This window comes from Corvus brachyrhynchos, unplaced genomic scaffold (genome assembly GCF_000691975.1).
Source record: "Corvus brachyrhynchos isolate BGI_N302 unplaced genomic scaffold, ASM69197v1 scaffold94, whole genome shotgun sequence".
NCBI classification, from domain to species: Eukaryota; Metazoa; Chordata; class Aves; order Passeriformes; family Corvidae; genus Corvus; species Corvus brachyrhynchos.
In genome coordinates, this window is record NW_008238330.1 from 11,378,144 (window position 1) to 11,402,266 (window position 24,123).

At 36.9% G+C, this 24,123-nt stretch overlaps 1 protein-coding gene across 1 annotated transcript in view; it reads right to left on the reverse strand.

Annotated features, from left to right (window-relative positions):
* The window catches only part of NEK11 (NIMA related kinase 11), an 81,260-nt gene that overhangs the window by 50,657 nt on the left and 6,480 nt on the right, over positions 1–24,123 (reverse strand). The window contains 4 exon segments of the mRNA XM_008633981.2: positions 4,820–4,946; positions 5,399–5,463; positions 10,537–10,655; positions 15,701–15,866. Coding sequence (XP_008632203.1) covers positions 4,820–4,946; positions 5,399–5,463; positions 10,537–10,655; positions 15,701–15,866 — 477 coding nt within the window.

A 24,123-nucleotide genomic window follows, 5' to 3' on the forward strand; every position in this document is an offset into this window, starting at 1 on the left:
CGTTTCTGGTCTAAGCACCTTGTAAGGAGCAGGAGGAAATTGCTTCCCAATTCCCATAAGCAATCTGCACACGATCCAAACATACAATTTAATTACTTTTATAATCTTAGCCTGCATAAGTGCCAACGTTATAAAATTCTAAAATGGTCATTAAGACATCCAGCCAGCACATTTGGTTTGACAACTCCCTATATCCATGAATAGGTTTGACAAAGTTCCCAAACAGCAGATAATTTCAGCAGAATTGTGGCATGACCAGTTCACGTTGAAGCTACATACACTCAATTACATCATAAAATGGAGCATCCGGACAGGCTTCAGTGTGGTCTCCCCAGTCTCAGCTGACAGTCCCCTAACTTTTCCTTCTTAGGAGAAACCACCCTGAGGTTTTTGGTGTTGCTTACATAAACACTGTCATCCTTTTAACACCTTCTGATCTTTTGTAAAAAATGTTACAGCTCTTCAAAGGTTGTAAGAGCCAAGCTAGCTTTAAATTCAACTCCAAAAGTCAGATAATGTAAATGCATATACCTTCATGGTTTATATCTCTTAATCTGATCTTATCAGAAGGTCTTTACAATTTGTTGGCTTCAGAGTCTGTGAGGAATATGTCTCTGAATTTAATTTCCTCAGCTATTCAACGAGAACTCCCTGCTGCTGTCTCCCCCAGCCCCAGCCCCTCAGCCTCAACATTGCTCCAGTTTTTGATTGTTAATATTAAAGAAAAAGACAAAGTGGGGGAAAAGCACAGACAAGCAAGCACAATAAAATGAAAGCATCAAGATCTGTGGTGTGGGTAACCCAATTTACCCAAACACAACAGACAAATCATCTGTCAAAATCTGACAGTACTTGATGGAAGACAGTACAATGAATTTACACGTGATTGGGACATTGCTTTGTCTCTGAAAGACAGAAAGAAAGTTATTTATATCTCTCTTACAAAGAATTTGTTAAGTCTCTAATGAGAAAAAAAATTGGTTTTCAACTATTATTTCTGTTATAAGTTTTGTTTCTGAGATGATTTATAACATATAATATGCACAAATCCATTGAAAAGTTCCTGGATGAAGTTTACCTTATATGCTCATATCTTTGAAAAAAAGAGAGAAATGTTATTGCTCATAACTATTTCCTTCAGTTTTCTTGACACATGAAGGCAGTGCCATAGCTCTGGAGGCAGGGGAACAACACCAGTCTCACCAGGGAGTGTGTAAGGGCAGGAAGGGACACCAGGACAGCAGCACAGCAGCGCCTCGGGCTCACGCTGTGCTGGGCTCCCAGTGAGCCCCAATTGCACACACACATCACTGACTGATCCCTGACCTGCCCTGGCCTCTCGGGCTCTCTCTGTCTCAGCTCGGCTGCCGGCACTGCTCTGACTCTTCTCTGTCTGCCAGATCCGTAGGGGGAAGCACTGATGGGAAGAAGCAGTGGTGAACTCATGGCCCAGCCAGTCCAGGCCCAGGGATGCTGAGGAAAACACGTGAGCTAGTTTTAATTTCCGAGATGTAGAGGGGGAAGCTCTGAGGGGAAGAAGCAGTGGTGAACTCAGGGCCCAGCCAGTCCAGGCCCAGGGATGCTGAGGAAAACACGTGAGCTAGTTTTAATTTGCCTCCTGTGAATTTAGATTTGACATAAAGTGTGCAATAGCAAAGAACTCCAGCCCTGACATTTCAGCTGAAGGAAACAGAAATGCTGCCACTTCTCTGAGCCCAGCTGCAGAACTTCCATAGGGAAGAACTGTAAAACACAAAGCGTTTTCCCACCTATTGACCTTGAGCTGTAAAGGACCATACTTCTTGCACCAGCTGCAGCACTGTGAATATTCAAGCCAGTTTTGAAAAGCCAGTTGCAGAACATTTCAGTGAACCTGAAAAGCACAGTGTCTCTTTAGAGCACATCCATAATGCAGCATAAATTAAGGTCTTTCCAATGAACTGGACTGAACAGTGAGAGGACCATGATAACAAGGTGAGATAGCACTAAGTGTCTTTTGCATAAGATATTTTACATTATCTTATATTTAACATGGGAACACTTGTAAGTCTGAATTTTTGTGTGTGAATTTTTGAGTCCTGCTAGAGATCAGAAGGACAAGTCTGAAGAGAGAATGTCACTTCAGCTACATATAAAAGACTTGGGCAACTCCTTGAAATTCCTCAGGGATCAACAAACAGTGCTGTTTAACATCTCTGTCAGCAACATGGACAGAGGGACTGAGCATGTCCTCAGCAAGTTTGCTGACAGCAAGCTGTGTGGTATGGTCCACGTGCTGGCAGGAAGGGCTGTCATTCAGAGGGACCTTGGCAGACTTGAGAGGTGGGCCCATGCCAACCTTATGAGTACAAGGCAAATTGCAATGTCCTGCACTTAGGTCACACATACAGACTGGGCAGAGAATGGATTGAAAGCAGGCCCGAGGAGAAGGACGTGGGGGATGTTGCTTGATGAAAAGGTCGACATGACTTGGCAACGTGTGCTGACAGCCCAACCACATCTGGGCTGCATCAGAAGCAGTGTGACCAGCAGGCTGAGGAAGGAGATTCTTCCTTCTACTCTACTCTTCTAAGAGCTCATATGGAATACTGCATCGAAATCTGGGCCCTCAAGATGAGAAGGATGCAGAGCTGTTGAAGCAAGTCCAGAAGACGTACACAAAGATGATCTGAAGGCTGGAACACCCCTTTCATGAAGACAGGCTGAGAGAGTTGGGTCTGTTCAGCCTGGAGAAGAGAAGGCTCCAGGGAGACCTTACAGCACCTTCCAGTACATAAGGGGGGACTGCAGGAGGGCCAGAGAGGGACTTTTTACAAAGGCATGTAATCATAGGACAAGGGGTAACAGCTTCAAATTGAGAGAGGGTTCAAGGCCATGCTGGATGGGGCTTTGAGCAATCTCATCTAGAGGAAGGTGTCCCTGCCCATGGCAGGGGGGTTGGAACAAGATGATCTTTAAGGGCCCTTCCAACCCCAACCATTCTATGAGTCTTTGATTCTTCATGAGCAACTGAACTTCCTGCATAGTGGCCCAAGGACTTAATCTCACCTGGAGCCTCCAGGGCGGGCTCCCCTGTATGCTCAGGGTCCTCTTGTGTTTTGGCCCCTGTTAAATGGGGACAGTAAAAAAAAAACCAAATAGAATCACCATTAAAAGAGCAAAAGATGAAATGATGAGAGTATCAATCAAACATATGAGTCCTGATGAAAAGAGTTTCCTGGCTCAAAAAAAGAAAGGGTTTGTGGGCTGGGGAACTACTGAGTCAGGGCACACCTCCTCCCTACAGTGAGGGCCAAGAAGCTCCTACTGAAGGCAGTTTCACCCTCAGATGATTGCTCTTGGTAATGCTTTGGAAAGATTACAAAAACCAGAAAGTACAGCAGAACGCTGGTGGCTACTGACTTTGGGATGGGGGATGTTTTTCTGCATTTTTGTAAATTTTGAAAGGGTGATCAACACATCATTTATAAAAAATATTGGACCAAATTCTGTTTGTGTTTACTCTATACAACTTCAATGACCTATGTGGACTGACACTAGTAACCACAAATAGAACTTAAACACGTATTTTACTTTCTATTTGCACTGCAATAAAAGAAATTATTTCTCACAGTAGAAGACCACAAAAGGCAGGATTCCCTGACTATTCATTTGTTCTGACATCTTTTGAAATCTTCTCCCAATATATTTTTATTGACTACATGTATTAACTGATATTTGCTACGGATGAACAAGAGAGAATCTGACATCAAATCCATGAGATGAGATTCCTGACATATCCATTGGCTGGACTGAATATGTCAACTGTGAAAAATGGTTGCTACCATCTGAAAATACAGATGACTGTTCTCCACTTTCAGAAATATATCCTGCAGTCACAAGTATATTTTGAAAAGGCAGAACTGAGAGTAAATTAACAAGCAATCAAAGTATATTCCAGTGGCCAAATGTTTTACAAAGGAACTTCCCTGGTTTGGAATATTTATAAAAAATGAATCTTCTGATATACACACCTACAGGGAAAAAAAACCCAACAGAACACCTCATAAAAGAAACAAAGCCCCTTAAATAAAATACTATGACAAAATCTAAAAACTCAACACTTTTAGCTATTATCTTAAAACATGACATGTTTAAGACAGACATACAAACAAGCCAGATATTTTCCCCATCCAAAAAAATTGTTGTCCATCTTAGCTTGGAAGAGTACTTCATACCTAAAAGTTTCCTAAAGTCTTTCAACAGATCTCAGCTTCTAGACCTGATTCTCTAATCATCACCTCAGAAGTCCTGATCTCAAGAATTTGTGCCATCTAAATGCAGAACTGACACTTCTCTTTCTACCTTTGAGCCTCATAAAAGAGAGTGCCTTTTGTTTCTGTTTTAACACTGCAGTTATTCTCATTTTCAACTCCATTTCCAAATACTTTATTGCTTTTAACATTTGCCCATGTTTTTAAATTTAGTTCCTAAGAAGGTCCTTCTATCTTCTCAGCCAGAATCACTCTGCTCATCCACCCAAAGTTTCACAGAAAGTTGCTTCTTTCAACTCATCTCTCTCAACATGAGAAAAAAAGAGATCTCCCTCTTCCTAGAAAAACCTGAACTTTGTCTACAATCATCCTGTATCACATCAGAGACTGGATCTGAATTTTACTCTCCTTTAAAGTCTCAGATAACTGACTAGAAAAAAGCCAACTACAGGCTTCTTAACACAAGTGGCAAGGCCTCAGATTGCAACATTTGATTCAAATGTCTTGAAATAGTTTTAGTGGGGATAAATGCCTAATCCAACCAAAATAGCATTCTAACTACTCACCAAATGTCAGATTTTGTATTATATCCCTGGTGCTTCAGTGCTTCTGGACTCATGTAGTATGGTGTCCCAGTAAAAGTAGTTGCAAGATCACATGAACCCATCAAAAGACAAGAAACTCCAAAGTCTCCTAAAAATATTAGTAGAAACAATAATCTATTAATATAAATATATATCTATTCATATAAACTTTTTTTGTTTATTGTTAGACATGATAAAATGACTGTATGTCCAGAAAATTCTGCTAGTACTTAAAAAAAGAGGAAAAACAATTTTCCGTAATTCTTCGAAATAAAAACATATCACGGAACAATCTGGGTTTGAAGAGGCTTCACAAGGTCTTCTGATTCAAACCCCTAGCTCAAAGCAAGTTACATGGGGCTGCTCAGGTGCAGGTCCAGCCAAGCCTGAAGCATCCTCAAAGCTAGAGATTTCACTGCCTCTCCTCTGTCTGACTGTCAAATAAATGTTTGACCACAAATCAAAACGCTATTTCTTTAAATCTCCTTATTGACAAAATGTCTGCTGGACTGTTCTATCACATGAAAATAAATATATCTTTAAAAAGTATGGAAGTCTCACCAATTTTAAGAAGATTATCTTTCAAAAATATATTCTTGGTTTTCAAATCCCTGTGAAGTATCCGTCTGGAATAGAAAAGGAAATTCAGCCTCATCCAACTGGAAGCATTCAGAGGCACATATTAAGTATTTTAGGTATTTAACTTCAGCCCTTTTCAGAAAGACCAGCCCACCATTGCTACCATCTAACTCTGCCAGTGACAATCCACAGACGATGGCATTAAGGAGCTTCATATACACACAGAGAGGTGCATTCACGGGCACCCACATGAAGGGTGAGAGCCTAAGCAGGGTAATAAAAATGTACCTGGGGATCCCAGCTTAAGAATACAGATACAGACACAGCATGAGCTGCAGAGGAAGGGAGAAAGGCAAGTTTTCCTATCTGACTCACCTTAAAAGCATTACATCTTATTTTCTGCCAGGAGAACGAGATGCCTCACAAGAGAATAAGGGATGAGAAAAACAGCAATAAGAGCTTCTCAAAGCTAAGAGAAGACTCCTGAAGCAAAAATATTACTTCAAAGACAAATATGTATATAGCCTAAGCTAGTAGTTCAATTTTTTACAGTAACAGTGTGGAAGATGAAAAAATTTTACAAAGACAAAGATGAAAAGAAACAGAACAATTAGCTTTTACAGACTTATTTTTCCATCAGAGTTTGAAAAAAACATCATGAGCTACACACCATGTAGGGATATACAGAATCATCTTAATTTCTATAAATCTTACGTGTGTGACAGTTGTTCTGCAGCCCCTTAGGAAAACAAAGTATCTCTGCAGTATACAAAACATATTCTCAACTTATTCTTGTTAATAACACTTCCAAAAGCATTGTTCCCTATAACCTCATCTAAACTAGAATTCCTCCACTTTTGAAATGATTGCCAGCACATAGGATTAGTCATCAGCTCTGCTCAGGAGGAAGTTAGAATAGCATTTGGTACATACTGGCTACAGAAACTGTATTTGGTAACACAAATACAGTTGTCATTCAGCCATTTAGATCATGTAAAGAAAGAAACTGATGCTCTAAGATTCTTGAGACGTGGGCAGGAAAAACAAATATAATACTCAACTTTAATTTTTTTTGAGCAATCCTCAAGTATTATCTCAAATTTGAATTATTAAAGTCTTAGGCATTGACATAGTGAAATTACTTCCAAAATAGTTTCTATATTAAGATTAGAAAATACGCATTCTGCAGCAGAATTTAAATACACAATTTTGTCCACAATTCATTTGAAAATATTTTTTGCAAAAAGAGAAAAAAATATGTAACTCAATATACTCAGTTCAAAAATGGGGAAAAAACCATGAAAAATAATACTAGAATTCATTGCAGTATGTATGTAGACTGGGCATGAAAAAGAAACATTTCTATTTTTATGGGTCAAGAAAAAGAGTTCTTCACGTTCTTATAGCAATTTTTTTCACTTCTTTTTCTTTCAATTTTTTGTCCTGAAAGTAATGCCTTTACTTTCATTAGAAAACGGTTTGCACATTGGGAAAAATGGAAGTTTTATTCAGTATGTCTCCATTCATGTTTATAAAGTATTGTTTATAAATAATTTGTTCTCTATTTGACAACTTCTGTGAGCAATATGCACACACTCATATATTATATCAGTAAGGAAATTAAACTGAGGTGATATTTATTATTCTTCCATAAGTATATATATGTATATATATATACACACAAACACAGAGTTTTACAGACATCTTGTTGTGTTAATTTAGATTCATAAGGACTACTCTTAACATTCATCACACAGATCCTTTCAAAGAACTTGCTTTCACTGCATTAACTTATTCTTGCACACTGTTTCTGAGCACTGGTGGTTTTCAATGTTCTTTTAAAAGTACTCCTTTATAGAAACATAACCACAGAATTTCTGAAGCTGAAATTTTCCTGAATATCTATTATTTTAATAACAGGTATCTTGAAGTATAAAAACTATCCAGAAAGCTTTCAGTAGCATATTATTTGAAAAGGAGATGAAAAGATGCTTGGGTCACATTAGTTTGAATTACAATGTAACGCTAATATAATTTTGCAACATATTGATGAAAATGTTATGTATTTTAGTTGCATTACCAATAATTGTAAGATTAATATGACAAAGAAATATTTGGGGTGATTTTTTTGAGTTTTCCATGATGATATCTCTCACTGCAATGCAACTCATTCTGCCATGATATGTCAGAAGATAAACAAGGTACCAGCAGAAATCTTACCTGAAAAGAATACTTTAATACTAGTAAGAAAATAATATCAAGCCTGCACTGTAAATCCAGTTAAAGAAAGAGAGCAACTTTTTTATTGTAGGACGAAACAGACCTATAAAGGCAACATGAATTAACTGGGCTCCAGCAAAACTTCACTTGATGGACACTGAAGCAGTTATTGAGTGGTTATTTTGGGTAGAAATTAATACTTAAGGACAGTTTCAAATCTGGGCTGTAAGTATACCCATATCTGTGTTCTGTAGAGTACCTGCTTGTTGTTTCATAGTCATAAAAGAACAAGACAAGCCCTGAGCAGTGGGCAGACTCCTTGAATGAAGCTTTGCCTGCAACAGAACGAGCCACAAGTGAAGGTGAGGGAAGCTGAAGTTATTACTGCTGTGAAATCTTGTGCAGTTAATTTCTCTTTACTCTATCTGAAGAACTCTGCAGAGGAGTAAGAGGTTCTGTGTAAGTCTGAACCCTGTATTATCTGCTGTTTGCATAATGAGTAACCTTATAAAAAGCTGTGTTCACAAATTCTTCACAAAGATTAGCAAAATGATGGGTAACATAATGGTCAGCTGTATTCAAATTGAGGTTAATCAATCAGTGGCCTCATTGCCTGATTGCTGTGGGATTAATTTTGTGCCCTGACATGTGATGGGCTATGTGTATTATGAGAGACTACAGGATGGTTTCATGCTAAAAGCCTCCATCTAGATCAGACCACTGAATTGTGTTGTCTCTCTTTTATTTCTCCCTTTGTTTATAACAAAGACAGATAAGGATTGAATCTGTTTATTTCTAGATAACTTTGTTTTCAAGTTTCAAATTTTTAAAAAAAATCAAGATCAAGTTTCCAGCATAAGAGTTTTCACGAAGAGTGGAAGTTCAATTAAAGTTGTGCAAGAAGGACAAGTGAATAGTCTATATTTAAAACCATAATTTTTGATGCTCTGGAAAAAAAACTCCTGTCCACAGCAGCTGAGATTTCTTAGGAATGGCTTGGGGAAGAACCAACCCACAGGTTGTAAATGCTTCAAGCTTCTAATTCTAGGAATAAGCTTTCTTTGCATTAGAACACAATTCAAACATATACTACAGCTTTTTTCCATGTCAGTAGAGAAGAAATCATGCATGACTCTTCTACACAGAAACAGAGGGCTGTTATTATGTTTTAGTATTTCAAATTTCTGCAGGTAGTTTTAAATTCTTTTAAGCCTAACCTTTTCCATTTAAGCTATTGTTTGACTCTATACTAGTAAGAAAAAGGTTAAATTTTGTAACGTACATACAACAAAATAAAATACAAATAAATATATAAAAATTAAAACCATCACGTTATTTGTAAGTGTCTGGAGAGGTACTATTAGCTATGATTGAAAAGGAGAAAATGAAATGATGTTTGGAAAATCAAATTGCTTTAAATGAAGAATTAACTGACTTCTCAGGAAACCAAATTTTATATACCTATTTACCAAATTAAGTTTATTTTTACGATCCAATTTGATTTTAAAGATTTGTTTGAGAACAAGTAGAAGATAAGTAAAATGGAGAGAAGAGTAGAAAAGAGGGACACATGGGAAAAACGAGAGATAAAAGAGGCATAAGGAAATACAGAAAATGAAAGACAAAAAGAATAACTCATAGCATAAAATAAAATAGTTCAGTTGGAAGGGGCCTACAATGACCATGAGTCCAAATGCAATGTTTATATTATTATTCTGCATTATTCTGCACAAAGCATCTTCTAAACACATATGTTAAAGAAAGGATTTCTCCAAAAGGGGACTTTCCAGGATACCAAAACTTTTAATGATAAGTTGTTAAATTGAAGTTCAAGATGTCAGGATTTTTATTTCCATCTCCCTCTGTCCTTTTGGTCTGAGGTGAATGCTGAAGAGGCAAAGCATCCCAAGAGAGTTCTCTTCATGTCCTCCCATCACTGGAAGGGCAGCATTTCATGTACAAGTCCTAAATAAATTGGCATTTAGGAACAAAAATGCCCTTGCATCTTGGACAGCAATTCACTCTGCCCTTTTCCATCACAGTCTGACAGTTGAAAAAACTCATTAGGCATCCATTAGTTTAGGTCAAACACATCCCACACACTTAACTTCAGGTCAACTCAGGAACGGTTGTTCTTGATGACAGGTGACTTCTCTACCTACTGCTCGGTTTCACCTAAAATTCAGGCAAACAAATTTTATCCAAGCTCTGCAAAGGATGATGCAGAAAAGGGACCAGACAAGCACTGTACATGTCCAGCACACTGGCAACAAGGGAAATCTTTCCATCACTGCAGTCAGCCTGCCAAATCACACTGCAGACAAGAGCTACACTCATGGAGATGATGAGGTAGGCAACCATCTATATACACTACCCCTGCTCCAATCATGTGTGATCTCCTCATATCTGGATGACCTGCAGTAATTTTTTAAGTTAATCTTTGATGTGCTGTTAAAAGTGCTGTCTCTTTTCAAAGAATGCATGTATGTAACTCCACTGATTTTACTGGGAGTCCATCAAGCCTATCTATTGGATGCTTCACAGTAAATACGCGCAGGGCATGCTTCTTGACTCCCCTTTAAAAAGATGACTTAGTTTTAACATTTTAATCCATTTTCTTCTAACAATATTGAACTATTTCTACTGTGCTCCATACTCCATTTGGCTCTTTTAAAAAAGTGTGTCTAATGCTGGAAGACATCTACCATTGTCCTGCTAAAAGATAGAATGTACAATGTTCCTGCAGGATAGGTAATTAATTACACTTGAGGTATCTGACATATACTAACTACAATAGTTTGGTGAACAGAACTTTCATTTCTGTTTGAGTACCTCCAACTAGTCAGTAAGTCCATTCACTCCCCTCCCAAGCTAAATGTTCTCATATCAAATGACTGTACCTTTCATGCATATAGTCGACTCCGAGTAACAACTGTATAAACCAGTCTATTACTTGACTTTGAGTGAACATCTTCCCAGAATCTTTGTGCTCTTGAATTTTAAAGTCTAGATCTCCACCCTGAAAAATATCACAATATATTTGTACATTTAAAGTAAGTTTTCAAAATGCTATGTCCCTCATCATAGTACAGGACCCCACTTCCTTAGACCTTCAGGCATCCTATCATGTAGGTCTGTAAAATCAACATATGCATGTGAATTCTGAACTCTGCCAGCACCAAAAGCATACACAAGTGAGGATCAAAATGGTGTTAACCAGTCTGGCTTCATAGTTTTCTCTTAGTGTTACACAAGATCAGCAAAGTTTTCAACTGCTCTTACTTCATGTCACCCAACTTCAGCATCTGAGCTGGTCACCCTCAAACTTTACGGTCAACACAAAGGAACACACACCTGTATAGTGCAATTATCTCTGCCATCCAGTTGTCTGCCTTAGAAGGGATGGATCATGTTGTAGAAACACTATTTCCCTGCAAAGATTTATGATGAGGGCCTACATTCACTGGCTAATATATAGACACCCAGGTAAGTAAAATTAATCTGTCCCAATTGGTCTAAATAAGTTAATGAATTTGAGAAAAGCATTTTCACTCCAGTCAAACATTGCACAGTCAAGAGACACTCTTTTATTATGTTATAATAACCATGTCAGCATCAAAGAAACCATGTTGTTCTCTTAAGAATTAAAATACAGTCTCTTTAATTATGATACTTTGCCCTCTTTCAAACTCACTTTTGCCAGAAACAAAGCAGACTTAAAGCCTCAAGAATATGTAGCATGTGTTATTGTGATACTCCATTAAAATAACAATTGATCTTGAAGTAGCACTAGGAATGGAACAATGTAGAATGGACACACAGTAGAGAGTGCCAATAAAATAGAAAATATATTCAGAAAAAGACTACTTGAAAACTGTAATCCAGATAGCTGGAAATACCAGTTGCACAACAACGTGATGAAAGAGGATTTTGAGGAGACTTCCAGGAAAGCCATTGTTTTTGCTCAAAAATACACAGATGGTGGTCAGCTGATTGTTTATCCAGTTTATAAAATAAATTCATTTTGTCTACAAGAATGCACACATATTAATGGTAAGCAATATGTTGAGGTAACTAACCCCAGAGCAAAGGGACTGTGAGTCTGACTACACTCTAGTGACTGATTACCTTACATCAGGAGAGCTTATTTGCCATAAATCATTACTTTTACATTGTACATTCTACATAAAATCAGAAGATTTATGTGCCACATACAAGAAACTATTTCACCTGTACGACTGTACCAGTATCATTTCCCATCATCAACCCTTTATTCCTCTGCACTGTTGACTCTCACCATTTTATGATGTCTTCAGCATTTCTTGTTTTTCTGTTCCAAACACCACAGTGCCTCATACTGCTGCTACAAAATAAGCAGATTCTGTCCTTGCAGATCTATACATTCATGTGCTTCTGACATGAGTTTACAGTAATTTCTATGGCCTTTCTGGTTCTAAGTTACAATATTCAGAAGTCAGTGTGTTAAAACAAAGCAAAACTGTTTTGTCATCTATCAAAAATGTTCCCTGACAATGTCCTGCAATTTTTTAATTGAAATGTCTGAATCATCTCATTGACTAGGGAAGGGAATATGGGTTCAGCTCTCCATCTGCTGCCCTGCTGCAGCCCAGAGAGAAGCTCTTCTGGGAACTTGGAACTCTCAGCAGCTGCTTCCCTTTTGCAACTCCAAATGTTCAGCAGCTTCCCCCTGGTTGCTTGCAGCAGAGAAGAGGAAGGAAAGAAAAATTGGTGCTGGGTACTCCATTGCATGGCAACCAGATGGGCTGTGCCTGAATCTACTCACGCACCTCAAAAACAGTGAGTCATTATTATAAAATAAACTGTTCCAGACAGATGCCCCAGACCATCCAGAGCCCAGGACTGAGGGGGTGCTCAAATGTGTCAGCTGGCTGCTGGCCTCAAGGGACTGTGTACTATCCAGGTGAGGACAGATGAAGTGCAGCAGGCTCCAAACACCGTTTCTCCCTGTCCCAATGTGTGCCCTCTCACAATAAGACATTGCTATGAAAAATGCAAAGAAAAGTAAGTGTAGGACCTACAGAGTTAGGGCAGTGAATACTCTGAAGCTGAGGGACAATTCCTGCAAGAGGTCTAAGGAGAACAAAAGCAGCTGAATAAAGCACTACATGTGCCCTCACATAACTGCATAGTTTTTACCTTCAGGAAGGGAAGAGTGGTCTCAATATCCTACAATTAATTTAACCTTGAGTCTAAAAAAAGGAAAACAAAAACACATCATAAAAGATTGCTGAAATACTGCTGCTGTGAAACTCTGAAAAAATTTGTCGACCCAATTTAGCATTTTGCAAGGTCAGTATAATGAAATTCATGAGGAATTCAACAATTTAACAAATTAGGTACATATGGAGTTTCCAAGCTGCAGTTTCTGTTTAAATATCAAGAGTATCAAACACACCAGTAAATTATTTAAAACAGCTTAGCATCTAGAGCTGATAATGTGAACAGGCATTGACTGCTTTAGTTATTCCTTTTGCTCAGATTTCCTTAGCATATGTGTACTCACACCACAGCTGAGACCGCAGTCAAGAGACATAAATAATTGTCTGGGGGAAAGTACAACCAGTTCTGCCTTATAAAATATTACAATGATGTCACTTTTAAAGTAACTGCCTTGTAAAAACTGTATTTTATTGAAGTCCAATTTATATCACAAAATGAAATCCAAGGTTCATTAAGGCATCTTTGTTTGAAATCAGTGTTAGCTGATAATGTTTATATTACCCACAAGATCTTGAACTGAGGAAAGTGTCTAAGAAGCTCAACAAGTACGATAAAACAGAACACATATACTTATTTTCTATAAGTTTGATTAAATTTAGTTGTAATAAAAGATGTCAAGCTGAGCAACGGAGACCAATGCTCTCTGTTTTTCTTTCACAGGACAAGGTATAGCACAGGGCAGCTGCACTGGAGGCTCCCTCTATGCTACTCATGCAAGAATGAACAAAGCACGGTGGCTAATGAATAAGTCACAGTACTTTGGAGAAAACAGAATAAAGCTCAGGGGGGTAGTTCCGTTCCCATGCCAACTTAATGTGTGCTCTTTGTTTTGAGTCTGCCCAAGAGTACCAATTACTGCCAATCTGGTAATTATTCTATGCATGAAAAACTGAATGTACTAGACCTCCAAACAAGGATCAGGTAGCACTACATTTTTCTCATTCTCAATTTAAGCATGATTTAAACAGGCATCTTTTAGGTCAAAAAACCTAAATCCCATCACATACAAAGGCAGGTTATAAATAAGTAAATACAAAAGTATACCTTCTGGAAATACTCCCCCTAAAATAGAAAAGAAACTGTATAGCAATGTGTGCAACTTTGCTTTGTACTTGTCTGAATAGTCAATGAAATATATTGTAATGGCTTAAATGCAACGCTACCACAGAACGTGTCCTTTGGGAAAAAGTCAGAAGCACATCCTATTGGGCCAAGTATCATCCTGACCTCACCTAGCAGATTCAGAACTGAAAAGATTTAGTGCATAACCAGTGAACCCATTTCCTCTTCCTTCATTTGCCTTGCTCAAATACATTGTTTGAGGATGTGACTCCCAGATCATAGGGTAACTCTGTACCAAACATTTTCATGCAGGGTAGTTAATACCACCTGCATAAAAAACCCTAAAACTCCAAGGAGCCATGCTTGCAATTACTATCATTTTATTCTTTTATTCACCTATAACTTTATGCCAAATGAACAAAAATTTTTTTCAAAAGAGAGTAAAAAGCAGTGGATAGATAAAACATGCTATAGTGCTGCTGAAATAGGTTCCTTTATTCCTACATGTTTAACTGATCTGGTATTGGGCCACTTTGTACTGCTAGTAGAGAGAAAATTATGAGTGCATGGTAATGGCTGGACTAGATCAGAATAATCCTTCAGTTCTGAGCTCTGGATTTCCTTGAAGATTTGACAGTATTTTCAAACCCCAGCTGTCAGACATTCAGGGAATGGTACAAAAAGCTCCTGCATGGGTGTTAAAATAGTATATGAACAAATACTCAGATTGTATCACAGAATTGAACATTTCAGATCTAATTTTTAAATATCCCAGCAAAAAATATGCATTTTACTGTCATCAAATAAAGCTTCTAAGGAAGAAATAACTGACAGGAATGGTACTTGTTTAATTATTCCCATGAAAGCTACATTCTTGAAGAAATTTGATTAGTTAAATCAAATCTGATTTGTGGACAGGTAACCCAGTAGTCTAAGTTCATTATCTTCCAAAGCATTTCAGCATGTCTAGCAGAGCACAGCTAAAGAGTTTGCTTCACAGTTTCATTAAAAGATCACTTTATGTACGACAGATTTTTTTTGAAAGAGCACATCTATATTTAATACAAAGTAGGCACTTGTTTTATATAAACTACTAAAAAACTGGCTTAAATATGTTTAAATTCTTATTTGAAAGCTTTAAGACAGATTTCAGCAGTATGTTCTTAAACCAAATGCTGGAGTCAAAAAATGAATGGTAACTATATCCTGATTTAATATTTGTTATATCCACTACACTCTGGTCTTTGACTCACACTGGTTTTCATTTTATAAAGCCAATGCTGCTGCCAAACTCATCATCCATGTGATCAGGCTTAAGCTTCTTGTAATTATCTCCAAAAGTGAGTTTTCCCTTCCTCATTTATACCAGATTTTATACCGTGCCCCCACACCCCCAATCTCAATCTCTCTCACCTATCAGTAGCACACAAGTGGTCCAACCTTTCTGAGTTCTCCCACAGATCCAGCAGTGTGTCTGCATTTAAGCCTTTCTTGTAACACTTGTAATACCAAATGAACTTGCACTTAAAATTACCTATTTCTTCTTCTGTGGTTTGTTCATCTGTGAGTCTCACAGGAGCAGATAAAACTCCTTATCTGAAAGGAACACACCTAACAAGTAGAAGGTGATGCCACAAGCAACAAATAAAGACTAAAGTTCAAACTAAAACATTTTATAAAATGGCTTCTTAGAAGACCCCATTTTAATACACACATTCTGTCAAATTTCTTCAGTCTCACCTCACAATATTCAGTGATAATGCAGAAACTATCTCGCTCCACAAAGCTTGCATAAAATTTGACAATGGCTGGATGGTTTAATTTGGAAAGTAGTTGTGCTTCCAGATTTGCTTCAACTGTTTCATTAGGCTTTAGGTTTCCAACAGAGATTTCCTTTAGGACCTTTCTAGAGGAAAAAAAAGAGAAATATTTATATTAATAAAACCAGAAAAATATAAAAATACGTAACATTCAAAACCCCATCAAAATTTCCTTATATGAAAAATAGTAACATTGACCAAATATTGGCAACATCAAATGATGAGGCAAATACGGGTAAACAAAGAGAATACATTAAAAATCAAACAAATATGCTCGTCGCCATATATACTAAGAAACATATTAAAAATACTGTTTTGAAATATTTCTCCCACTAATTACCTACTGCACTGTTTTCTTTACAACATGTTTTCAGTGCCATGGATTACTGCGTAATAACAAACATAAATAAAAAATGAAATCTAAGTGATTTCAAACCCACCCAGAGCATAGGGTAAAGACTCATATATGAAATAAGGAGTAGCAAGAAACTGCATTTGCAGCTTCTGCCCAAGTCTCTCCAAGGAGGCATGAGAAAAATCACAGAGAATAATATTTCTGTGGCTGTTTTTCTGGTGATAAACTCAGGCTGTCCCTTTTTTTTTCTAAAGATCAGCCTGTCCTTCACCTGAGCACATAAGTGAAAAGTACAAATCTAGATTTGGGGCTGGAAACTAATTATACTGTTTCAATGAATTCTAATCCTTTAGTATTTAACGTTTATTTAGGGAGACCCTAAATCCCCTGGAAAAGGCGGGAAAAATGTAGGGATTCTTCATATTCTTCAACCTTAATACATGAATGTGCCATAGGAGAATTTGTAGTTCAGAATTATCTCTATACAGAAGTTGGAATAGGGCAGTTTACTGTTAACTTGACCTGGAAAAAACCCTCAGTGCAGGGCACTATAACAAAGCATATTTTGCCAAGATCTTCCTGATTAAAAGTTGAAAAAAGACAACACAACACATTCCATTTCAATTTACTTTACCAGTCACTGAAAAAGAGATCATAATTATTTTCTGAAGGAGATATTGAAGACTATTAGAGAATATAATGTTTTTTTACTGAAACAAAGTGATGAATTTCCCCAAACTTTTGAATACATGAAAGGCAAGTTTCAGATTGAAGGGATGCTTCCACAGTGCTTTTGGTAATTTCCCCATTCAATTGAGCATGGTTGTAATGCTACAGGAGTTAAACATGACAGTGATAAAACTACAATAATTCACATAATCTAAGGGGGAAAAAAAGCTGTGTTTCTTCATGAGAAAACTTTTTCCTAAATCTGAACAATCTGTTTCTGACTAGCAATGTATGAATTTTCATATAAACTTGCCTAATCCCCATCAGGAATTGTGATGAAAAAAACATGCCCTTTGATCTGTTTGCATCTCTGCAGACAAGCTTCATAGAATGCAGACAGGCAATACCTACTGCAATCTCCTCATCTTCAGCTGATGTGGGTCATTACTCCTTCCTTCCTTCATAAAAATCATGTCACAGAACTGACAAACAGGATGAGTCCTTGTTAAAGACCGCTTAATACAAGTTTCTTGTATACCCAAGACAGCAATAAAAGCCTGATGTTTTGATGTGCAGGGATAGCTTGTCATCTTAGTCACTCAGTGATCTTAATGCTGTCATCAGCTGTCAGACAAGATGACAGGTGTTTTTCATATTTAAATTAATTCCCAGAAGAAGAAATAAGAAAATATACTTTTTGTAAATAAGGTATTGGTTTTCTGCAACACAATTCTAATTCATACCCACAGCTGGAAGATGTTTGCTTCTAGAAAGAAAACTTTTGTATGCAATCAAGATAAGGTACATCTGCATGTCTCTGGTACATGTGTGTACTGTGTCTGTATGTAGATAAGGTTTGATTTTACTGCATTAAATATGAAAAACGTAACTAGATTTCACACTTTCTGCAAAGCTTTTGATAATATCTTAGCAAATACACTTAAAAATTCAAAATATGTACTAAAAAAACCTCTGTGTTAACTAAGTATTGACAAAGAAGTTATGTCAGATTCTCAGAAGCCTCACAGAGAAAACGGAGAAGTCTCCAGATCTGAAGTGGCTCTTTTCTGTTAACTTTAGAAGAAAAACAAGAAAGATAAAAGTCTTCGGCCTAGATAGAAATTCATCTATAGAAATTAACTATACTTTTCAATACATAAAACACCTAAAGAGTGCTTAAATTCACCCTACCCCATTTCAGTATTTACACAAGTAAATTCTATCCAAACAGGCAGCTAAAATAGGCACATTCTGTGATTTATAGAGCTCCTAAGATAACTCAAATTTGGCATCCCTGGTGATGTCAAATAGGCTGACAGACCCACAAATAAAAGGTTAGTAATGATAAGAAAACAACAAACCTTTCTTAGCTAAACCATGCTGACTGCATCTCCTCTCTACCAATAAAATCCAGCTCTACATTTTGAAGGAGACAAAGTGTTTCTGTTTCTATGATCCAACCTGCATTTTATGGTTAGCTTATAATAAAGAGTGACCCATCATGGCTCATAATTCAGACATGGTACTTGCAGATCATCTGCTGAAAATCTGCCTGCATTGTGTTACTTAACTAATTTTTGTAAACTGAGTTATTTTATACAAACCTTTTGAAGAGCATTACATGAATGTTTATTCTGGATATTGGGAATAATAGCCTCTCTTGTTAAGATTTTATCAAGACTCCATCTGGAGTATACAGATCCACCTGAAAGTCAAGTTTTTTCAAAAAGTCTGCCTCTGTATTTTCGGCTACTTAGGTTCAAGTATTAAGCGGGATTTAAAAGGTCTAAAGCTGTTTGCATGAACTAATAAATCTCAGATTTACTGTATGAACAGAGAAAATAGAGATCTAGGTGGCAATATGGAAAACCAGGTAAACCCACTAAAATGTGGATATCTTCCAAATACAATACTTAACTACCCCTTCTGATATAATGCTGAATGAGGTATGCTAATTTAAATTTAAATATTATTATAGATTTCACTTAGTGTAAAATACAGACACATAAGCAGATCATAGAATTGTTTAGATTGGAAATGACCTTTAAGATCATCAAGTCCAACCACAAACCTCACACTGCCAAGTCCACCACTAGACCATGTATCTAAAGATAAAATGTCAGTGAACCCACAATTAGAAAATCTTATTATAGAAGTGCTAGCAGATATCTTAAATACAGAACAGCAGCCTCCAGATTTTAACTGTGTGGAAAAGAACTTCAGCCTTGCATTCAATCAATAATAGAAACACACTTTGAACTTTATCTTGAACTGACGACAACTGAAAGAGTCTTGTAGTGAAAGCATTCATGTCTGAAGAGTGAAAAAATCCAACTGTCACCATGTACATCCACCCTGGAGGAAGCTGGGTCTGGGATAGGTAACAACATCCATCCCTTCAGGGTTGGAAAATGACACGAGAGATGAGCCCACTCCCCAAAATACAGAAAGCAACATCCCAGACTCCGCAGGCTCAACAGGCCCACACCCCTCAAGAGGCCTTGACAGGCCCACACCCCTTCCCTGGGAATGCTTTCTCTGGGAACACCTTCTGATTTTCATTAGCAAAATCTTGCTGGCTTGTGTTGTCACACTTTGAAAAGCAGCCAAGTTGGTACATTGGGTCTGAAAGCACAATAACAGGTAGCAAGTGGGGCTAAAGAGAGCGAGACTCAAAGAAAGAGAAAAACAAACATGAAGTGGAACCCTCCAGAATATGGGCACGCAGAGGGAATCCCTTTTTGAGCTTTACTAATGACTGACAATACACCACAGCAGTGTTTATCTCAGTCTATTTGCAGTGATCTAAAATTGAATGTTTTACAACCCATCTGGTATTTGTTTACATCGGTGACATACTTTGCTGTTATATAATTTGGTTTATTGGATCAGATGCAATTCTTAAAAGGCAGTATTTCTCAAAATGCATTCTGTTTATTGAGTAAACTGCAACATGAATTATTGTCTAGGTACATTTGCTTGCTGAGAAGGAAGTAAAAGAAATAGAACTCTTTAATGTCAAGAATAAATAGGTCTGATAAAATAGCAGAAAAATTGTGATCTGGGAATATATTATCAAAATTTGAAGTTTTTAATTAAACTGAAACTTCATTTTACACAGGCAGGTTTTCAGTTAACCGCAGTTAATTAAAATTTCATTTAGGTTTTGAGTTGCCAATATGGAGAGTTGTAACCCATAACCCATAACCATGTGCTGTATTTCTATCCATGCTGACCTTTGTAGGACTATCACTTCACCCTGATAACTCCTCAGTACAAGGATCAGGTGCAATTCTGTAAAAATGCATCACCTCTTACTGGGTCTGTAACTGGATCTGAAACTGGTCACAAACAATAAAATTAAAGGAGTGCCTGTCTAATTAGTGATGCCTTCTACTCATCAAATGGCAAGCAGAGAAGGTACAGCACTACAAATGGGGACCAAAATGAAGAAGATGTGACAACCTTCATGCAGAAAGTTTGTACAAAGCTCCTGCACAATGGAAACGGTCTGGGAAATTTGGTAACAAAGGCACCTACAGACAGGGTAAAGTCACCCACCATTACTGCTTCTTCTTTCCTGCAGTTTACAGCTTAGCAACAAAAATTCAGATAGCCATTCTTTACATTTTATCCATCATATTTGGAACATCAATGTCTGCATGGTCAGATAATTTAAAGACATTCATCTATCTGTTAGAGAAAGAGGAAGCTGGTGCAACCATGAAATACAAAAAGTCAGCATACACAAATCAGTCCTACCTAGAAGAATACTTGGGTTTATCTAAGAAAAGAGACACAGTAAATTAAGAACACTTGATTTCTATGGGAAAATCAAGAGGATTACCACACTTCCAGTGAAAAGCAAACAGTGAATGCTGTTTGGTATTCCTCCTTACATATACAAACTTACTCACTATCCAAAGCATTTCAGACCCAAGTAGGACTATGTAACTTCTAAAATCAAATCTTGGGTTCCCACACCCACTACGAATTTATTAGTCAAGCCATAACCCCTTTTCAGTCCTAAGTATCGCTGCACAGCTTCTTAAATCAAATGCTGCACTTTTTTCATCATCCCCCTGGACATTATTGACTTACTAGTAATGCCAGAACAGTTATCAGCAAGTTGTTTTTTCTGTTCTCCAAACAACTTATTCACACTGTTCATGAACATTCACAGACACTGAGAACTAATCCCTGAGCTAATCACTATGAATTCAATCGCTATATGAGCACTGTAATATCTGCAGATGGATTAAATATAATTTCATTTTCTGAATAACCACTTTAACTAATTTAACCTCACTTTAATGTCTTTGAATGGCGATGAGATTTCTTAAATTTGCAAGTGAAATGGATGATTCACTTTCCATTTCCATCAGCAAGTCACAATCATAGCACTTACAAATATTTTTCAAGATGCCAAACTTTCAAATGCTCTAACATATGCACTAACACTGAACAGGGCAGCTCATAGTGAAAACAGTTTATGGTTATTTGAAAATTATCAGTTCCTAATTAGTATCCCAAAAAATGTAGAATATATTTTCTGGAACGTGAAAAAGAATACTGTTGAAATAAGTTAGCTTTAAGGAAAACAGTTTGTATCATTTTCCTCTGCACTGAGCAAACTCTTGTATATACAAAGGGGCATCATTTAAATAAATTTGGTCAGCCATATGTGCCAATTTTGGAAAAAATCAGTAATTATAAAGCAAAGCAGAGCAATTGTGTTATCTTCCACAGAATTGAACAAGTGATTAAATGAAATTATTTGTTTAGATATTAAAATGCATTTATTGTGAATAATTCTTTGGGATATTTTGGGTTGCCATCTACATTGATTAAAAATGACAGAATAAAAGTAAGCATTGATTAATAAAGGATGAATTTTCCTCTAAAGACATATTTTTGAAATTAGAACCTTTTTCCTAGAGAGAAATGGAAAAATAAAATCATAAATACATTTATAGTCTACTCATATGTTTCAGCTCTAAATCAAATACTACTAGACTGTGATTGAAGTGAAGAAATTTGTGTCTTAACAGGAAAATTACTAAAAATTGTTATGAGGTACTGACTAATACCTGTGTACTTATATTTAGCAATGCCTTGTGGTTTCATGTTGCATTATCCCCCTCTACTGTTCATCCAACCTTTTTCCTACAGCCCAGTCTTGCTTAAGAATGCAATGAAGCATTGTGCTGCCCCTAGCCTAAATGGGATTTTTGAGGAATACGACAAGGACTAAATAATTTGTTTATTCTCTATATCTTTGAAGATTTCCATCAAAAAACGAATCTTCTAAACCAGGCATTTCTCCATTGTGATTTCATTACACAGACTTAATGTACTTTACAGCTAACTGCTCTCTGCTAATTAACATTCCCTTTCAAACAAGAGGAGACACCATTACAGAACTAAAGACTGAATGCAGCATTTTGTCTTCAAGCTTTTTAATATGATTAAGCATCTCATAATTACGATGTTATAACTGTCCTACCTGCAGCCTTGGGCTAGAGCATCTACCAAAAAGAAATTTCCTTCTGTAGGAATTAGTTTGAATTTTGAAATTAATTGTAATTTGAAATTTTGAAGAAAGACCTTCATATCACCTGATCTATATTCATCAGTTCATAGAAAACAGACTATTTTGAACAACAGGAGTTGTGAAGGGAAACCAGATGTATTAAAAGTTGCAATAAGAATGCATTCCATAGAAATTCAACTAAAACACTTGTAAATGACAAATTTAATTGATTCTCTTCTGAATTTAAATATATTTTTAAGCAGAATTATTCACTGTTGCAAGGATATTTATGTCAACAGTATTGTCCCTTCAGTGGAATTAACTCCCAAAAGTAATTTAAACAGTAATTGCTGCAATTTTAATGAGAAAATTCACTCTCCCTACATGTCTCTTTCCTTCAGGAATCTCCTTCAGTGTTTATTTCTGATATGCATTTAAGCATCTATGATACCAAAAAAAAAAAAAAAAAAAAAAAAAGAAAGGAGTGTAGAAAAAGATAAAAGCATGGTTTATGGTTTATAACTTTACAAAAGCATGTTACTAAAATAGTCTATAATCAAAGGCAAAGGGAATCAAGCAATGCTGAGGAAATTAATTGCATATAACATCCATTGTTAGATAAAAATCGTTTAATACTTTTAAGCCCTCCTGAGTGTGATACTCTGCTTTTAACAATCAGTGAAACACATGCAATTAAAAAATTAAGCAACTACCCAACAACATTGAAAAGTTGTTTCAGAACACGTGAAGGGCACACTGTGGATGTAAGAGAAACAACAGCTAGGAATTACAGTTACTAGTAAGTCACACAAGCACAACAACAAAATAAAACAAAACAAAACAGAAAAAAAATAGGGAAAAACATTGTCCAGCAAATCCAGAATTTATTCCACTCACTGCAGCATTTTTCTCATTACAATGTACTGAATGCAACAAATAACTGGAGGCTTACTCCGCATGGAAGAAGTTCAAACCACCCTGATGCAGACTTAAGAGGAAACACCTTGCCAACAAGGGTAGCCCATAAGAAGATACAGTAGACGGGCATATTCAAGTATTTCAAAAACCTACAGTATCTTTGAGGCAGGTGGCCACAGTTCAACCTAAAGTAATAATACTCCACCTCTCCCCATTTTCTTACTAAGGCTAGCTTACAAATGCATGAAAACTAAACATCAATTTCAGCAAAATGAGACAGAAGTGATCTCAAGGTATTTGCTTAATTACAAAATCATCAAATTCTGTCTCCCCTGTGCACCTCAAAGAACGGTAATTCACCAGTAATGCCTTAAGTACAGATCTCCACCCAATATTGGAAAGGTTACTTGAAAACAATTCTCAAAACAATGAACTCAGCCACCAGCACTGCTCACTGCCTGCACGTCTAATCAGAATGTGATGAGTGCTGCAGCACGGAGCTCCTGGGAGCTTGGCTCTGTGGGGGATGAGATTTATTGTAAAACCAAGCAGTATTTCCTTTAAGGCGTGCTGCCTCCCACTTACACACGTTAAAGACCTAGTTAGAATCCTCCCCGGTCAAATGGACAAATCCCAATGAAAATGAGAAAGTAGGCTACTTAGTTTAAGAAAGGTGTATCAAAAGGGGAGCAGTAAAAAAAGAAAAAAGAAAAACCAATAACAATACCACCAAAGCTGATAAAGGTGACTTAGGAGATGTAAAAGTTGTATCAGACATCGCTGCGGAGGGTTTCACAGACGCCTGTGTTACACAAGCCGAATGAAGGGTCTTGACCTGTTCCAGTGTGGATCTTTTGATTCCAAAGAA